This window comes from Macrotis lagotis, chromosome 3 (genome assembly GCF_037893015.1).
Source record: "Macrotis lagotis isolate mMagLag1 chromosome 3, bilby.v1.9.chrom.fasta, whole genome shotgun sequence".
Lineage (NCBI taxonomy): Eukaryota > Metazoa > Chordata > Mammalia > Peramelemorphia > Peramelidae > Macrotis > Macrotis lagotis.
The window spans coordinates 55,813,414-55,831,658 of NC_133660.1; the positions used below are offsets into that span (position 1 = coordinate 55,813,414).

Here is an 18,245-nt window from a genome sequence, read left to right on the forward strand (position 1 = left end):
AAGAAGGTAGACCATGTGGACTGAGATCCTTCTCCATTTAGGATCCTATGAAATGAAATAATTCCAAAAATTTTCTTACCACACTACAATTAATTTAATTCCTATTGAGTGTAATATGGTGTTCCTCTTTGCTAGCATAATGGCACTTAATCCTTGAGCACAAAGCTGGCTATGCTCATGGATCTTACATTGGCTTTAAAAAAAGCTTACTGAGCTGGAGCTAGTGCTAGTGACAAAAAAGCAAACATGAGACAATCTATCTCCACAAAATGCTTACATGTGGCCAGGAAATTACAAATCACTTGATTTCGGAGAACCTTGGTATATAAAACCAAAACAAAAAAAAAAAGCACTTTTCTGCACAAAATTCAGCACATATACATAATAAATACAAATGAAGAAAATGTATTCTTTCAAATCTTAAAGACCTCTGACCTTCTTATTTGCATATTCTTCTTAGCAAAGGGAGTCTTATCCCTTTATCTTGAACAAAAATATTTAAACTCAACTATTAAAAGTTACAATGTAAATGTGACATACTAACCAACTATCAAAGATTCAATAAAGACACAAGAAAAAAATCTAGCTCAAGCAAAGGATGATATTAAAGAAGCCTCAACTATTATAATATTCTCTCAAATCTTTTATTAAACAGAGCAAGTGAAGTTTTCAATAACAATCTCTATGTTCTAGCAAACTAACAAAAGGTAACAGATTAAACAATACTATCCAAAACAAAAACATAACAATGAGAAAAGTTGAAACATAACTAAGATTTTAGAAATTAAATAAATTTATTAAAATCCCCCAAAATATAATGCATTTTTTATATTTATAGTAAAAGTGGAATTAATCCCCTGCCCTCCCTCTCAAATACTTTTTTTTTCTTTTAGTTTTTGCAAGGCAATGGGGTTAAGTGGCTTGCCTAGGGCCACACAATTAGGTAATTATTAAGTGTCTGAGGCCAGATTTGAACTCAAGTACTCCTGACTTCAGGACCAGTGCTCTATCCACTGTGCTACCTAGCCACCCCATCATTTTTTTTTAACAGTGAAAAAATACCATGTAGTTTAAATAGGAAAGAGATACGATGCCTTATATTGCAAGATTTCTAAAAAAAGCAAATCTCACTAGGTTAGAGTATGACAGAAGGAAGAATGATGGTCCAGTAGAACAACTATGGATACTATTGGTCCAATCTTAAACCAGTGAGAAACAGCCCTTGAATGAACTTCTTAATCTTCTGCAGAATTCTAGCCACTAAGTGACATCTGCATAGAAAACCACATGTATATATTCTTTTAACCAGTAATACACGAGGTGGTTATATACTTGCCTGAAGCAGTATCTGAGTTTGCTAGATACCTGTTAAGATGGGCAGGTGACTTCAAGAAAGTAATTTCCTCCAATCCCTATGTCATTAAGATAAATCAAACCCAACTCTTTAGATTTGAATATAACACTGAAGAAGCATGAAAGGTAGATCTCACAAAGCATTATACAAATGTGCCAGAGTAATATTCAGCTAAAAGCTTCAGAGCCAATAAAAAATCTTTTTTGCTCAAGAAGATGGAAAAAAATGTAAACTGAATCAGAATCCCTTCTCTCAACATGGAAGATTTGCACTGCCATCTACAAATGAGAGTAGCTGTGAAGTTTACAAACTGGAGAAAAAATGTCATTTCAAGTATCATAACCTTTTCCACCCAATCTAAATTTCACTTTCAACTATGTACTTCATGGTACCAAATCCAGAAATACTAATTTTCCAGGTTTTAAAAAGAACCTAAAATCTAATGTGGTGGAAATAAAAGAAAACTAGAATAGGAAAAGTTTCAAGAACCGGTGTAAAGCTAAAGCAGACCTGCTTCCTCATCCTCCTCCTCCTCTTCCTCATCATCTGAAGTTGATGACGAGGGAGTTGGTGCAGAGCTAGCTTGATTATTAACATATCCACCATACTGCATGCCTGTGAAGTGGAAAGCACAAACACAAGAGTCAAACCGACAGGAAAGATGAGAAATAAAATCATGTCATTGCATTTTTAAAGTGAGAAAATTCTGGCATTCCAAAGGACAACTCAACATGCACATCACCAAATGTGTTACTCAATCTGGAACAGCTAGGTTATATGTGATAAGCAGTTTAGGAGAAGCAGCTTTTATATGGACTAATTTGGTTAAGCATCCACAGTACATAAAAGTACACAGTACTAACACATATATTTCAAAGAAGCAACCATTCTTTCTTGGAAGTTTTCTTAATGCCTATACAGCTTCATCAGTGAGTACCTGAGATTTATTTCTTTTTTAGACTATAAGCTTCTTCATGTAGGGAGCATAGTACAACAGAAAGAGTAGAGATTTAGAGTAAGAGAACTCAGCTTGAAATTCTAGCTTTGCTATTTGTGACTATTTATGAACAAGTCACATACTTCTTTCTGGATGTAAAAATGAGGGTGTGGGATGAGATTACCTGAGCTCTTTTCTAGCAAAGACTCTAATCCAGCTTGTATAGTACTTAGCCCCATTTCCCCTCCTTGTCTTGGTAGCAACCCAGTTTCTATAATGAAAGTAGGGGACAGGAAGAAGAGGGAAATCACAATTGAAAGGGAAGAGATACAGAAAGAACAAAATAAAGTCTAATACTTGGAACTATGTCCTACACATAGTAGGTGCTTAATAAAAATGATAGACTGACAACATGACATACCAAAAAGGGAAGAAACTGAAGGCATGACACATGCACAATCATTACAAGTTACTCTGCCTGTGTGTGAGGCTGAGAAAGAGAATGATGAAACTGATTCCCTATGAAATCCAACACAGGAATAATTCTGTAGCAAATACAACGAATGATAATTCCCAGCAAATGAGGCTGAAAAGCGGTTAGTCTTTCTATATTTCATTAATTACATAAAATTAGAATAAACTGCTTCAAACATTCAGTATATGCTAAACCCAAATTCTTCTCAGAAGGAAAAATTTGAAATGTTAAATTTCAAGATGAACCAGCAAACATTTAAAAAAAAATTAATTTGAAGAGAAATCTGATTAAGTCTGCCTTGAAGTATTCAGATGGGGGAACAATGATCCCAGGTAGTATTTGAATCCTTTCCTCATCTCTTCAAATGAAGATATTTTTGGTTTTTGGAGTAGTAGTCACTTCTAAAATCATTTTTGACTTATCCATTAAGTCTCAAGAAGCAATACAAAAAAAAATCTACCTTTCTTGAAATATTTAAATGTTAATGTAAAAGTAAGATCCACTTTGATAAGACTGGAAAGGAAAAAAAACTACCCCATAATATAAATGAAATCCAGTCAATACATAATAAAAAATTGGCCTCAACAAGACTGGATTCAAATTGATCTGATTTTCTAATAAAAGTCCAACTAAACGCGTACTTGAAATAAAAAATATATATTACCCTATATACAATTAAGAATGCCATGATTAAAAAATGTACTTTTTAGGTTATAACACAAATATTCATAGCATTTGATTCTAGATCTAGAGTTTCTGGAAATAAAAGAAGCAGCATTTTCTCTAGGAAATGGGTACTTTAAATAGTAAAATAGATGTGACTGTATGTATCACCTACATAAAAGCAATAATTCTCAATTAAGGAAAATGAGAAACAAGTTAAAGCATATGTTGTTTTAAGTTATCGTAAGTTAACAACAGACTCAGAAGAGAAATGTAATTATTTTTCATTTCTGAATAGGTTGCTGGTAGCTGTAGGTCCAATTCATGTCTACCACTGTTAAAGACAGGTATCACAATGCCCAAAAAAATCTATGTAACTTTGCTTAACTAGAGATAGTTGGGACAGGGTAGAGGAAGGAAGCTATTTTTTTCCCCCAAGCAGAAATGCATGTGGCCCTGCTCCTTTATTATCATCCAGTAGTCTTTAGGGAAAAAAGGTAACTAGCCACACTAGATGATACATGTATGAAGAATTCTATCAGTATCACTGGGCTACAGAGAGATGGATATGATAGAAAAGCAAATAAATGGGTAGAATTTTTTTTAAAATAAAGCAATTATGATACATATTACATAAACTTATGTAAAGAATCATTCTAAGAAAAGTTCTAGGGTAATAAAATTTTGATAAGTTAACATAAATACAGAAAAATACTTTTGTAATGCAAAAAAAATCATTCTGGAACTAGTTTTATTTGTGGGATTTTTATACAGTGAGTTTTATTTGTAATTTAACTGATACATATATTTCATTATGTTCCTTTAAGGTGCTATTTAGCATCTTACATTTATTTATATTTAGCAATTTACCTTGCTAATCATGCAGAAGCAGTGTTTGTAGACAATACAAATAGTATATCTATTCGATACTGGAATACATAGTATCATGCCTTTTTTCAGTCAACTTAATAAATAATTTAATTGAGTTAACCTTTCCTAAACACAGTAGGTGGTAGCTTTGTTATGTGTTGGATTGCAAAGGGAACCCAAACTAGGATGGCAAATTAGCCTTAAATAATTCACAAAGTAGATAATCTAGTTGATTGTAGAGGCAATTTAAAAGATAAAAGTATTGAGTGAAAGGGGTTGTCTCTAGTGTAGTCAAAAATCTTGTAAAAAGAATATAAAGAAAGCTGAAAGATATGTACAGTTTCCTTCTTTGGCTAAACAAATCTCATGAAACCTAATAATAAATTACTACTGGAAGAAATGCTGAACTAGAGACTTTTTCAATAAATTTAAAATACCCAATTCACACTTAACATAGTCTTTTTTCTCACTGACAATCAGGGAATTAAATCACTATGTAAGAGAATTGCATAAATATTGTCTTAAGTTAAAGTACAGAAAAAATGCATTAAGAAGGCCAAATAGTGAAAACTATTCTCCAACAAGACTGGTCATGAACAAAACTGTTATTTAACTGTTGGCACTATTTATACGTTTAGAACATTAAGTCCCTTTCCCTTTAGTAAACCCAAAGAAATGGTAGTAAAATGGCATATTCATACTTCTACAAATATGTTGACAAAATAAACAGGGAATAAAAAGTGTCAGGGAGTACAGAAAACATAGCCTATAGTATTTCCCCAGAGGTATAAAATGTCCATTTATTTGTATTTATCAATGGTTGAAAATATCAAAGACACAAGTACATAGTATGTTTAAGATTTCACCTTAGTTATTCTTACATTGGATAATAATATGGTTGACAATTTACTGTATTTTAAAAGAGCTCAGTCTCCCTGTGTTAGGTAACACCAACTGTTTTTCCCTTTTATAAACAGAGAGATAAGCATCTTGTCTATTAAATGCTTTGGAGATCAAAAGGTTGATTGAAAGATTTCCTTTCTTTTTTTTGACTGAAAAGGAGACTGACTTCATATTAATCCACTTTTGCTCATCTAGGAAGGCTATTTTAAATGCACAGGATTGTTAAAGATGCAAGAATATGTAACATTTTAAGAATTTCAGTGGGAATGATTAATTGCTTCAATGAATGAAATACATATTTTAGGTCTCAACACTGTTAGGCTGACATTTAATGCATCTAAATCATAGAAAAAACTATGGTCAGAAAGGGTTGAATTTTTTTTTTTAAACCAAGAATTCAAAGTTCTTAGGTTATCTTTCCTATGGTTCAGAGATTTCTCTTGGAATCCCTCTAATACAATAAGAACTGCTGGGCCCTGAAGTACAACCAAGTCTAAGGTAAAATTTGCTACCAAAAAACCATTTAGGATTTCTACTAAATAGGACAACAAATCTTGCTCTATTAGACCTTTAAATGTCCTTAAGTCTGGTTAGCTTTGTGAAGCCAAGCAGCTGCAGCTATATCCTAAGGAAGCCTTTATTTAAGAAACAAGATAAGTAGGAATCTAAAGGTCTTAAAAATTATCTTTTCTCTCTCTAAATAACTGATACAAGTAGATTAATCAAGTGAAATCAGAAAAGTTTTCCAGTAGCTTTTAAGTTCCTTCTCTCTTTCAAAATTTCTTATAATAGGAAGAAAAACAGTGAGTGTTGTAGGAGAAAGTCAATTCAACAAATATTTATTAAGCACCTAATATGTGCAAGATTCTAGGGACACAAAGACCAATAACACCAGTCTCTCCTGTTAAGAAGCTTACATAGGCAAGAAAACATGAAAAGTACAAGGAAAATCAGAATGCTCTTAGCATGAATAGCTTGATGGGAAATATCTGATCTGAGTCTGAAGGAAAGCAAGGATTCTGTCAAGTAGAGAAGGGGAGGGAGGCTATTATAAACAAAACTGGGATCAACAAGGGAAGATGTGGAAAAGGAGTTGGTTAAGATGCAGTTAAAAATACGGAGAGCTTCTAAATAATAGGACATCAAAGATACACAGAAATATGGCAAAAAACATTAAATAAAAGCATCATTTAAGAACTGCTGTAAAACTCTAACTTGTAACTGTCTATGAGGAGTTATCTATGACACTGCTCCAGTGAGTAGTAGAAACCCATGAATGGAATTTTAAATTCCATTCCAAGAATATCCAGTGATTTAATGGGTAACTGGACACTGTTATCCAAATGACTTATCAGTAAAATGAAATGAAGAAACTAGTAATCTTTAAGAGGGAAAAAAATGCTTTTGCTGATCATAAAAGGAAAAAAAGAGATGGGAGAGTAGCAAGATTAGTCACAAAATTACTGATGGCCTAATTCAGAGCATAGAGTTTTTTGATAAAAGCAAGTAGTCATTTTGAAGCTTGGCAACTGATACCAAATAGAAAAATCTGCCATTATCTATGCTGAAAAAACAATAAGTAGGAAAAGGAGTTTTAAACAAGTCAGTCAAAATGAAAAATACTCTAATGGCTTAAATCCTTGATGATTCTGAAGTTTTAGCCTCAAAAGAAGATGGGGAAATCTGTCAAAGTGGGTGTAATTTGGGGTGAAAAGTATTTTGCAGTTAGTTGTTATTTCCCCTGACAAAATGTGGATACCAAAACATAGTGTCTAGGTAAGTGCCAGTCATTTTGTGGAATAACAACTTTGGATTTGAAAAAATTAAAAAAAAAAAGGTTATTTAATATTTTTTCCCTACTAGTTATAATTTCATATATGAGCAATGATTTTAAAAACTCTTGTGAAAAAATAATCAGTGATTTCTATTTCTATCTAGGTTTTAAAGAATTTCAGACAGACAAGGAAATTTCGGTCACTCTATACCTAAACATAAAGGCAATGAGTTTAATTTTGCAGAGGTAGAAGGTCTATACAATGTAAATATTTTAAGACTTGATGTGCCATTAAAAATACTTTAAATGGAATGGTCCTCTGGGAAGGAATGGGAAAGAAATACTGGAGAAAATTATGGTTGACAAAAAAGTTACATTTTTTAGAGGGGAAAAAAAAGGAAACTCTCTCCCAGATTTGAACATGTCTATTCATTTTCTCCAATACCTTCCTGTAGTAAGAGTTCTGGAGGCTGTATCCCTGAGACCACAGGGTTGGTTGCCTGGTCTGTAGTAGGCTGTTTCCTTGCAGAAACACTCCCTGATGAAACTGTGGGTGGTGCGGAACTTGTCTTGGGAAGCTGAATGTTTTGCTTTCCAGGACAGGATGAAGAATCTGTAATTGAAGAAGGCAAAATATTTTACTTAGAACACCATATTATAATAGACTTAGTAAATTTTGTTTAGTTTGATCAGTACTGTATTAATAAGAGATAATTCACCTAGCAAGCATCTTTACATAGGTATATTTTCCAGAATAAATAAAAGTTAAAACCCCTAAGTACTAATATAATTCTCTTTTAAATTAAAATCTATTATGTTTAATCAATCAATCAATCCAATTAGTCACCTACCATGTGCAAGGCACTATGCTAAAGGCTGGGGATACAAAAAGAGGCAGAAGACAGTTCCTGCCCTTCAGGAAGCATTTACAAACTTCCTTACCTTTAGAAATAAAATAAGAGACCATTTAGTCTTTTACTGCTAACTCAAGTAATCAATGTGAACCAAAATTATGGTGTCATGTCTTGATACTTTAGAAACAAATGGAATATAATTATTTGACTACTCACTAAATATCCCTAAACAGGGGCGGCTAGGTGGCGTAGTGGAGTCAGGAGTACCTGGGTTCAAATCCGGTCTCAGACACTTAATAATTACCTAGCTGTGTGGCCTTGGGCAAGCCACTTAACCCCATTTGCCTTGCAAAAAAAACAAAAAACAAAAAACCAAAAAACCTAAAAAAAAATCCCTAAACATTTTTTGATTACTGTCTCAGGTGACAACCATACTTCTGAAGTCAAGCACTTAGGCTCTGAGACAGAGAACAAAAATGTAAAGTAGTTAAATTAGGTGTCTTGATTTGTTTGGTTTTTTAAAAATTAACTACCAGGAAGGTCACAAACAAAACCACTTAAGTTTTTAAGCTAAAAAGAAACTGATTTCTCTTATATCTTCTTTTCCAAACTTCAAGTTGGTTAAAATTTTCTCAAAGAAAATCAATAGGGGTGGCTAGGTGGCGCAGTGGATAGGAGCACCAGCCCTGGAGTCAGGAGTACCTGAGTTCAAATCCGACCTCAGACACTTAATAATTACCTAGCTGTGTGGCCTTGGGCAAGCCACTTAACCCCATTTGCCTTGCAAAAAACTAAAACTAAAAAAAAAAAATCAATAGCTACAGGAAGCATTTGAGTAATTTGTATAGGCTGTCTGATTTAATGAAATGATAATGACTTAATGCTAAATTTGATAAAATGACTTAACGAAATGTTAAAAAATAAAGTGATCCACACAACATTCTGGAACCCTGCTTTTCTTTTACTACCCATCCAAACTATCCTCTCAAGCGGCTTTCCCCACCACCTAATCATTACAAGCTTTGATAAGTATCTTTTACCCAAAATACACTGCAGCCTCATTCATTTCTGACATCTTTCCAATTGCTCTTTGAGTTAATTTTTATTCTAAGATCATGATGTTTCATAAATTGTAATCCTATAGCATCAAAAGAACACTTAAAATGACCCAAAGTGCTGCCAGTCATCTCAAATGTGGGTTGGATGGATTTTCTTCTTGTTTTCAATTCTCAGTCAAGATAATTTTGCATCCATGATACCTGTGTATCTAAGCTATGTGTCTAGAACTGAAGGAACCTTTGACAGCATCCAGTTTAATGGCCTCATTTAACAGATAAAGAAACTTAAGTTCCTGAGTGGCTAAATTGCACAAAAAAAGGCTGGATAGAAACTCAGATTCCCTAGAATGCTTTCTACTCCACTAAGGAGTCTTCTCAAAGGCATCAGCAGTATATTATAGTTTAACTTTCTTAATCTGCTTTTTAAAAAAGAGTAGATAGTAGGGTGAATTTCTTTTGCATTTCTTTAGATTTCTCTGAGGAAGCTGTAATATTCCAGAATTTGATAAAATTAAGAGATTATCATCTGCAAATCTAAGTATTTGGAAAATCTGACAGATTTACAAAGATCAGTTACATATATTCATACCAGTATGAATAGTATTAACTGATATATTTATATCAGTACTTCTAATTTTAACATGTGAGTCTCTAAAAATCTTAGTGCAGTTTTAAGTACCACTCATACACATACCCACAGACATCTCCCACACTCACCAATGTTTAAAATGATATTTCTTTCAAAGTTCTTACAGTCAACTCTACACAATGGCATTTTAAGGGAAAAGTAGATTTTTCATACAAGTTTTTCCAAAGAAGGTTAAAACCAATAGGTACTTACTTGTTTGTCTGAGTTATATGACCACCACGTTTAACTTTTTAAAAATCTAAGATTTTCCTGATTATCCAAGTTAATGAGATTTTTAATTTACTAGCACTGAGGTTAAATGCTGTAAATAAAACCAAATGTCACTAGTTCATCTATTATATTCATAAACTATAAGAGCTATTATCACTACAGGTTATGTGAATGAAAAACTTTCTCAAATAAACTACTTTTAGTCACCAATATTCAATTTTGTGAATAAAACTTATAGAATAAGTACTGGAATTTAAATCCTCTTTGGTGTCCTTGTGTCTATTTCACTCTCTCACATTAAAAGCAAGAAAGACTGAAAAAGATTGAAAAAACACAAAGAAAGGACAGGAAACATGGAATTCCCACTTTTATGGCTCAGCACTCTATATTTTGTGTGGCATGTCACAGATAACAAGAAAATCTTTTAAGATAGATATTCTATTGGATTTACTGTGACTGTCAGCAGGGATCCTGAAGAATGGAGAACTCAATATCCTACTTCTGTTTCCTGAATAAAGAATTCCTTCCCAAACTCACAAAGAATGAATCTAACATTGAATGAAGCATTTCATCAAACGAAATAGACGGGTTTATTTTGCTTTTGAGGGTTAAATGCTGTAAATAAAACCAAATGTCACTGGTTCATCTATTAAATTCACAAACTTAACTATAAGAGCTTAATGTCTTATCACTACAGGTTATATGAATGAAAAATTTCCTCAGATGGATAAAGGTGGGCTCTACTTGTCTAATTAATTTTAGTTATCAATATTCAATTCTGTGCATAAAACATACAGAGTAAGACAATAGCATATGTTTTGGCAAGTCAATGAGGTTAAGTGATTTGTCTAAGGTAACACAACTAATATTAAATGTCTTGTGACTGGATTTGAATTCAGCTCCTCCTGGCTCCTGGGCCAATGCTCTTTCCACTACACCACATAGCTGCCCCAACAGCAAATTCTTATCTTAATTGTTTAACCTGTTACATGTTTCTAGATTTGAATGATGGCTTTGCTCTCAGGCTCTCTTTCATTCTCTACTTATCAATTCTGCCCCCCACCCCCACCCCCGTGTCCTTGGGAATGTCTGTGGACTTCAAGTTCTCTATCTATAAATGAAGCATTAAGAAATTAGGTAATTGCTAAGGATGCCGAAAATTTCATTGTTTATGTCATTCTATTCATGACTTTTGCTCAAACCCCTTCTCCAAATAACGGAGAACACCATATCTTTTCAGTCACCCAGACTCACAAGTTCTGTATCGTCCCCAATCCTCATTCTCCTTCACCCACATATTCAATCAGTTGATAAAACTTCCTAGTGAGGTAGAAACCAATTTAAAAAATCTGTCCTCTCAACTCATACATCATCGTTCGGGCTCATTACCGAGGCTATTGATATAGCTTCCTTCCTGAATGACCCTTCTTAAAAGTCTCTTTCCTTTCCAATACACCACTTTTACAAAGTGCAAAGCTAATAAAGTCACACTTTGATGGAAGTAGAATCCCTATGGAATTGAGGATCAAATAGTAATTATTTTGGGTAACCTGACTAGTGTTTTTTTTCCTAGTAGGGATTCAAGATTCAAAAAAAGTTTGAGGTTTACTGCAGTCATAAATATAAATTTCAGGAGAAATTCACTTACCAACATTACTTCTTTTATCTCTCCTCAAAAATTATTAAGTTATTTCAGGAAGGACCAGAGTTCTTAAGCTACTAAGGCATTGAGCCAAAATGGTTAATAAAGGGGTACAAGGCAAAAGATTTATTCTTCAATATAGATTTATAATTAGCATACACTGTAAATTTATCACTATATTCCAGAACTTCTGGCATTTTTGAACACAAACCAAGTGCACATCAAAACTTCAAACCCTTGGATAATATAAACAGCTTACTGATAAAGTAGTTAACTAGCATTTGTTAAGTGCCTACTATGTATGTGTGCTAGAGACACAAAGAAAACCCTCCCTCTCCCCAGCATACTGGAATTATTGTCCTTTGATATATTATATGGTTCCAAAGCCAACCTACAAAAAAATGTATTTCAGAACAGATTAGAAGTCCAATACTGCATTTAGTAACATCATAGAACTTAATCATTATTTATAACATTTTTTGGGAGTGGAGTGGGAAAATGCCTTTTTTATTTACTCAAAAGCTATTTACTAAGTACTACTATAAAAGGCTCTTCCAAAAATATATTTTATTCCCTTTTTTGATGAACCTGATCAAAATTTCCTTTTACATACTGTCTCATTTCCTAATTGGGGCAAAGGAAAAGAAGATAATTACTTAGTTGCCTTAAATAAAATGACCCCATTGCCTTAAATAAAAAAAATATTTAAAAATTGTATTTAGGGGCTTTAAATAATTGAGGATGATTATAGAAAAAGACCTAACAAACAAAAACCCTCACTCCAAAATAAGTCTTAGCCTGGTAGACAAACCCCAAGGGGGGAGATTAAGGAGCACTTTGGGAACAACAAAAAAAAATGATGGAGGTGAGGAAGAGAAAAGAACAAGGTAGTAGCAGTGGCTTTGAAGCTTGTGGGGGTTGGGAGGAAGGTGCTAGGGATGTCCTATTCTGAAATGCTCATGAAGGACTGGCAAGAGAAACAGATGGCAATGTAGAATCCAAGGCTTAAGTCCAGAATTCTGAGTACAATTCTTAACTATGCCTTTGTTACCTCTAGAAAAAAGACTCTCAGATCTACATAAAAAAGCCCAGTCTCTCATTTGAATTCCAAATCCTTCACCCCTAACTCTCTGCCTAGATGTCCCAACAATTCGAACTATGTCCATAAGTTAACTTCTATCTTCCCTTCTAACACTTCCTTTCTTCAAAACTTTTCAATTTCTGTCTAGAGGACAAGGATAGCTCTAAATCACCTAGTTTCAAACCAGTTATTTTTGAGTCTTCCATGTTCCTCATTCTCCATGTCCTATCAGTTGTCAAATCCTACCACTTCTATTTCCACAAAACCTTTCATGTTTTGTTATCTGCCCTCTCAGACTACTGTGGTGGATTACTGATCCTTGTGCTTTCCTCCAGTGTTCTCCCTCTCTCATATTTTTTTCCCTTACAAAACTATCAAAAGTAATGCTTTCTGGTCATAGGCTGCACTTATTATATCCCACTTTCAGAAGCTTTATAGGAAAAAGTTCAAACATTTTAGGCTGGCATTTAAGTCTTTTTACAATTTGATTCTAACCTATCTAGGGTTGTTTTACATTATTTTCCTTCCTCTAAGTGCTTGCTAAAATAACACTGCTAGCTATACCTCAAAAACTGAACATACATAGAATGCATCATCCTTTAGAATAATTTTCATTCAAGGTTCAGCTCAGGTGATACCTTCAATGAAGCATACTTGTGTATGTTGTCATCTTAAATTATCTTTGGATCCTCAGAGAATCTTAGAACCCTTTGTGTGGCTCTCACTTTCATACCTATATCTATGGGAGTACTGAAGACAGAATATTGCTAAATTTCAATGTGTGCATTTACACCTTGGAAATCAGTAAGTGCTACAAATCAGGGCTTGATTGTTTTATTGATGGAGTTAGAGACGTAAGGTTACACAGTGGGTAGAGTCCTGGGCCTGAAGTCCAAAAGACTTGGGTTCAAATGTGGTCTAGCTGTACGGCCCAGTCATCTAACCTGTCTGCCTCAGTTTTGTCATCTGTAAAATGGAGATAATAATAACACATACTTCCTAGGATTGCTGTGAGGATCAAATGAGATAATCATAAAGTATTTAACACAATGCTTAACAGATATTATGTGTGATAAAAATGTTTATTCCTATTAAATGATGGAGAAGATAGCAATGGAGATTAAACTGAAAAGTGTGTCATGTGCATGTTTTACCCTACCCCTCAAAGTGGGTTATTAAATATTTACTGCACAGCCCCTTGACACCACTTTTTATGATACTTATTTCTGTGTCCATTAAAAATAAAATGTGTTCAGATAGAAAAATTCAGAGGACCAAATCCTGGGGCCACTGCTTATAATGTATGAGCATAAGTAGCTACTTAATCCATCTGGGGTCTCAGTTTCATCAACAGTTAAAATAAGTTTGCAACAATATCCATTCTGGCTCTGAATCCACAATCCTATGATACTTATGTCTCCTTTTTGGCAATAACTATTTTAACATTATATCCCCAGTGCCCCAGCATATTGCCTTGCATAGAACAGGTTGTTATAAATATTAATTTAATTAAAAGTAAGTTCAATTCTAGAACTGTTGCATTCGACATACCACCAGGGAATCCAGGAGGAGATAGTCCAGCAGGCAATCAGAGCTGCAGGTCCAAAGGTTAGAGAGGATAGGCTCAAATTCAGAATTCCATTTACATGCAGTCTAGTGCCTCCTTACCTCGCCAGTTATGAGTCTTGTGATCTGGGACAAGAAGTCCAGTGGAGTGATGGCTAAGTACAAAGTGACAGGATGGGGAGAGAAGGATGTCTAGGAGACTAGAGAGGGAACTTAAGAGAAAGGTGGGGGGCAGCTAGGTGGTGCAGTGGATAGAGCACTGGTCCTGAAGTTGAAAGGACCTGAATTCAAATCTGAGCTCAGACACTTGATAATTACCTAGCTGTGTACCTAGCTTTGGCAAGTCACTTAACCCCACTCCCCCCCCCCCCCCAAGAGGTCTCTGAAGTGAGAAATGGAAACTGCAGATGAAGAGATGAAGACATCAGGTTTAAGAGTGAGATGAGGGATGGTGGTGGGTATGGCTGCACAGAATTCTTTGCCAAAACCTACTGCTACCACCTCTTGCTGCTGTTAACCTCTTCTCTGAAAACTTATGCTACATAATGTCTCACAATTTCTCCTCTTCCTAACAATTCTAAACCAGGTAATAAACTTCCTCTTAAGGTTAACAAACAGATTTTCCTCACACAAAACAGAAATTAAAATTAGGATATGCCTCTGTTCTACCTTCCTTTTTCCCCGTTTACACTGAAAGGATCGATAGGATGTAGCAACAGATTGGACAAAGAGTATAACAAAGACTCAAAAATTTTAAGAGCGAAAGGCTAGAGAAATGGTGTTAACACTGAAAAAAATTAGGCAAAAGCATCTTTAAATCTCTCCTATTAGCCAGGACAAAGTTGGTGTGAAATGTTAATTGAATGAATGGCTTCTGAAAAAGGAGACTAGTTGGGATAATAAAAGAGCAGTTTTGACTTTGAGTTGGTAGTGTGGAAGTAGATGTAGGCATGGAGCAAATAAAGGTTAAAGATCCAAATTCACTCATTAACTGCAAAAGATTTAATTGTCTAGAAATGATTGGCAGAAACCAAAAGAGTAGATGAACCATCTCAGCTAACTGTTGAGACTGCAGAGCTGAGATCTTTTGGAAGGACACCAAGATTCAATGTAAATATGATAAAGTTAAGGCATTAATTCATTGCATATATTAGCTATTCACTTCAATAGTGCATTCACAATTTCTCTGGAAAACCATATTGGATGGTACAGAGCTGGTAGGCTGCTTGAACCTGGAAATTCTGAGCTAGAATAGGGTTAAGATTGGTTAGGAGTCCACACTTGAGAACTGACACCAATATGATACGCCCCTGTAAACAGAAAAAGTGATTAAAGGCTGCCTAAGGAGGAATAACCAGTTCAGATAAGAAACAGTGCAGGACAAAACTCCCATGTCAAGCAAAAGTAAGTGACCACTGTACTTCAAGCCTCTCAGTTTCCAACAGTCAGAGAAATCAATGAGCAAACAAGAAAATAAAGAGGTCAAGAGAACATTAAGTCATTCTTTATGTGTCAATAAGTACACTGGACCTACTTTAAAATTGCAAATGACTATTTTTCACATAATAAAAGCAAGACATTTATAACTGTACTTTTTCCAACTGGAGAATGGTTTGATTCCTTCAAAAGATCAACTTATTTTATTTTATTTTTTTTTGCAAGGCAAATGGGGTTAAGTGGCTTGCCCAAGGCCACACAGCAAGTTAATTAAGTGTCTGCGGCCAGATCAACTTATTTTAAACTCAATTTAGGGGCGGCTAGGTGGTGAAGTGAAGTGGATAGAGCACCGGCCCTGGAGTCAAGAGTACCTGAGTTCAAATCCGGCCTCAGACACTTAATAATTACCTAGCTGTGTGGCCTTGGGCAAGCCACTTAACCCCATTTGCTTTGCAAAATCCTAAAAACAAAACAAATAAACTCAATTTAGCTTTATTCTCACAGTCAGTTTATTTTTCTCTGCTGTTGACAAGGTGAAATTATTTATTTACTCATGTAATTTAAGATACAGCAATCAAGCATAAAATAAAACTTACCAAAATATCTCCCTTAGTCAACCCATGCCATTAGCTTAACAAATTTTGTCACTCAAAGCTGACCTAGAGAATAATATAATGATGCTGGGCTGCCTTGTACTTTCCCCCAAACAGGATCATTATATAATCTAAACAATTCTGGCTGAATGAAAATTTAGACACAAAAGCTATAATTACTAATAGCTTACATTAATTAATAATTATAAAGAACTTCATAAATTTGTAGAATATATCAAGACCAATTAATGGTACTAAATTCTTTTGTTTTTTTATTTTGTTTTTATTAATTAGGAAATTATATTCAGGTAATCTGATAATTTAGTGCTACAGCAACATATGATTTGCATATAATTATCAATTATCAATTTTTTATTATAAAAAAGGAGAAAATAATTTATTATGGCCTGTGTCCTTTATTTTGATACTTTTTTTCTTTTTAGGTTTTTGCAAAGCAATGGGATTAAATGGCTGCTTACCCAAGGTCACACAACTAGGTAATCATTAAGTGTCTGAGGCCGAATTTGAACTCAGGTACTCCTGACACCAGGGCTGGTGCTCTATCCACTATGCCCCCTAGCCACCCCAGTGTCCTTTATTTTTATTTTAATATCTAACCAATGTTTTGGCATAAACATGAAGCTTCTTTTAAACTTAAAATCTGAATATTTTGTTTACATCTATTCTTTCTTTTTTTTTCTTTTAGTTTTTGCAAGGCAATGGGGTTAAGTGGCTTGCCCAAGGCAACTAGGTAATCATTAAGTGTCTGAGGCCGGATTTGAACTCAGGTCCTCCTGACTCCAGGGCCAGTGCTCTATCCACTCAGCCACCTAGCCGCCCCTTACATCTATTCTTTCCATCAGCTGGTTCACCATGTTAGGTTAGTATTCTGGTAGTTAAAACCATGTAGTGGCAGGGTAAAATCAAAAGTCTGACTGGATTATAGCTCTGACTCATTATGCCTTACTTGCTATATGATAACAATTTAACCTCAAGTCACTTGATTTTTTTATTTGTAAAATAGGAAAAATGATGTACATGTATCTACCTCACAGGACTATTATAAAGATTAAATGTGACAGCATATATAATTTTGTAACCATTAATTATTTAAAAAAAAATAAGCTAGTATTTATATTACTGGTACCTGGTATCTCCAATTCCTTGACATAGTTTTAAAAAAAATACCCCCCAGGGGCGGCTAGGTGGCGAAGTAGATAGAGCACAGGCCCTGGAGTCAGGAGGACCTGAGTTCAAATCTGACCTCAGACACTTAATGATTACCTAGCTGTGTGGCACTGCCTTGGGAAAAAAACCCCTAAAACTTTTTTTAAAAAAAAAATGCCCCCTTTCTGACAGGTAGATCCACAGTATGGTGACAATGAAATGTGGACTTTTTTACTATATCATCAAAACGGAATGATTTAAGGGATTGGCTGAAGAGTAGCTACAAATCTATGTTAAGCACAACAACTTAAATGAACTGTGAAATGAACCGTGATGTTAACTAAACAAATATATACCACACACCATTAAACCTAATAATAGACTAACTAGCAGTTCTAAATCTAGTTCTGAATCTTCACATACTTATGCATTTTCTCAACCAGACTAAGTAACAAGGTCTTTTTCTTATTCTCTGCTTCTTTATGTAATCAATTCATTAACTGCCTGAATTAAACTTACTATACTCATTCTTCTCTCCATTTATATTTGCTAAATTGTAGGTCAGTGCTTAAATATGCAAAATTAATTATCTTACTGCATTTTTTAACATTTCAGCCAGTGAAATTAGAAAACTGTTAATGGAGTAGAAAAAATATTCAATATTATAATTGATAATCATGCCAAAATTACTCAAAGGTTAAATGGTTCACAGTAAAAATTAAATATGTATACATAATAGTTTATATCTTTAATCTCTTATTTAACACAGAAATGAGATACATATTAAATGTTATAAAAGAAGGTATACTAGGAAAAATAAACACTTACCTTACCTTTTAAATTCAAGTGCTCAAATTTAATCTTTTTTTTCCCTTCATGGTGATGGTGGGTAAATTTGAAAAATGACTTACATATTGGCTTAGTGATGCATGACATTCCTGGGGCATTTAAAATGTCAAATTATACCAAACCTTTTTAAGATTTATTTTGGTCTTAAAATGTTATTAATTCT

The 18,245-nt window shown here is 34.2% G+C and overlaps 1 protein-coding gene across 4 annotated transcripts in view; it reads right to left on the reverse strand.

The window, feature by feature from the left end:
* SEC24B (SEC24 homolog B, COPII coat complex component) overlaps positions 1–18,245 on the reverse strand; it is an 88,246-nt gene that overhangs the window by 49,175 nt on the left and 20,826 nt on the right. For 2 of the 4 annotated variants that reach the window (XM_074228730.1, XM_074228729.1), the window contains exons 3-4: positions 7,422–7,589; positions 1,865–1,969 (exon numbers count right to left, since the gene is read on the reverse strand). In XM_074228730.1, coding sequence (XP_074084831.1) covers positions 1,865–1,969; positions 7,422–7,589 — 273 coding nt within the window. The remainder of the gene's footprint in view (positions 1–1,864; positions 1,970–7,421; positions 7,590–18,245) is intronic. The other 2 variants (XM_074228732.1, XM_074228731.1) reach the window with 1 other exon arrangement.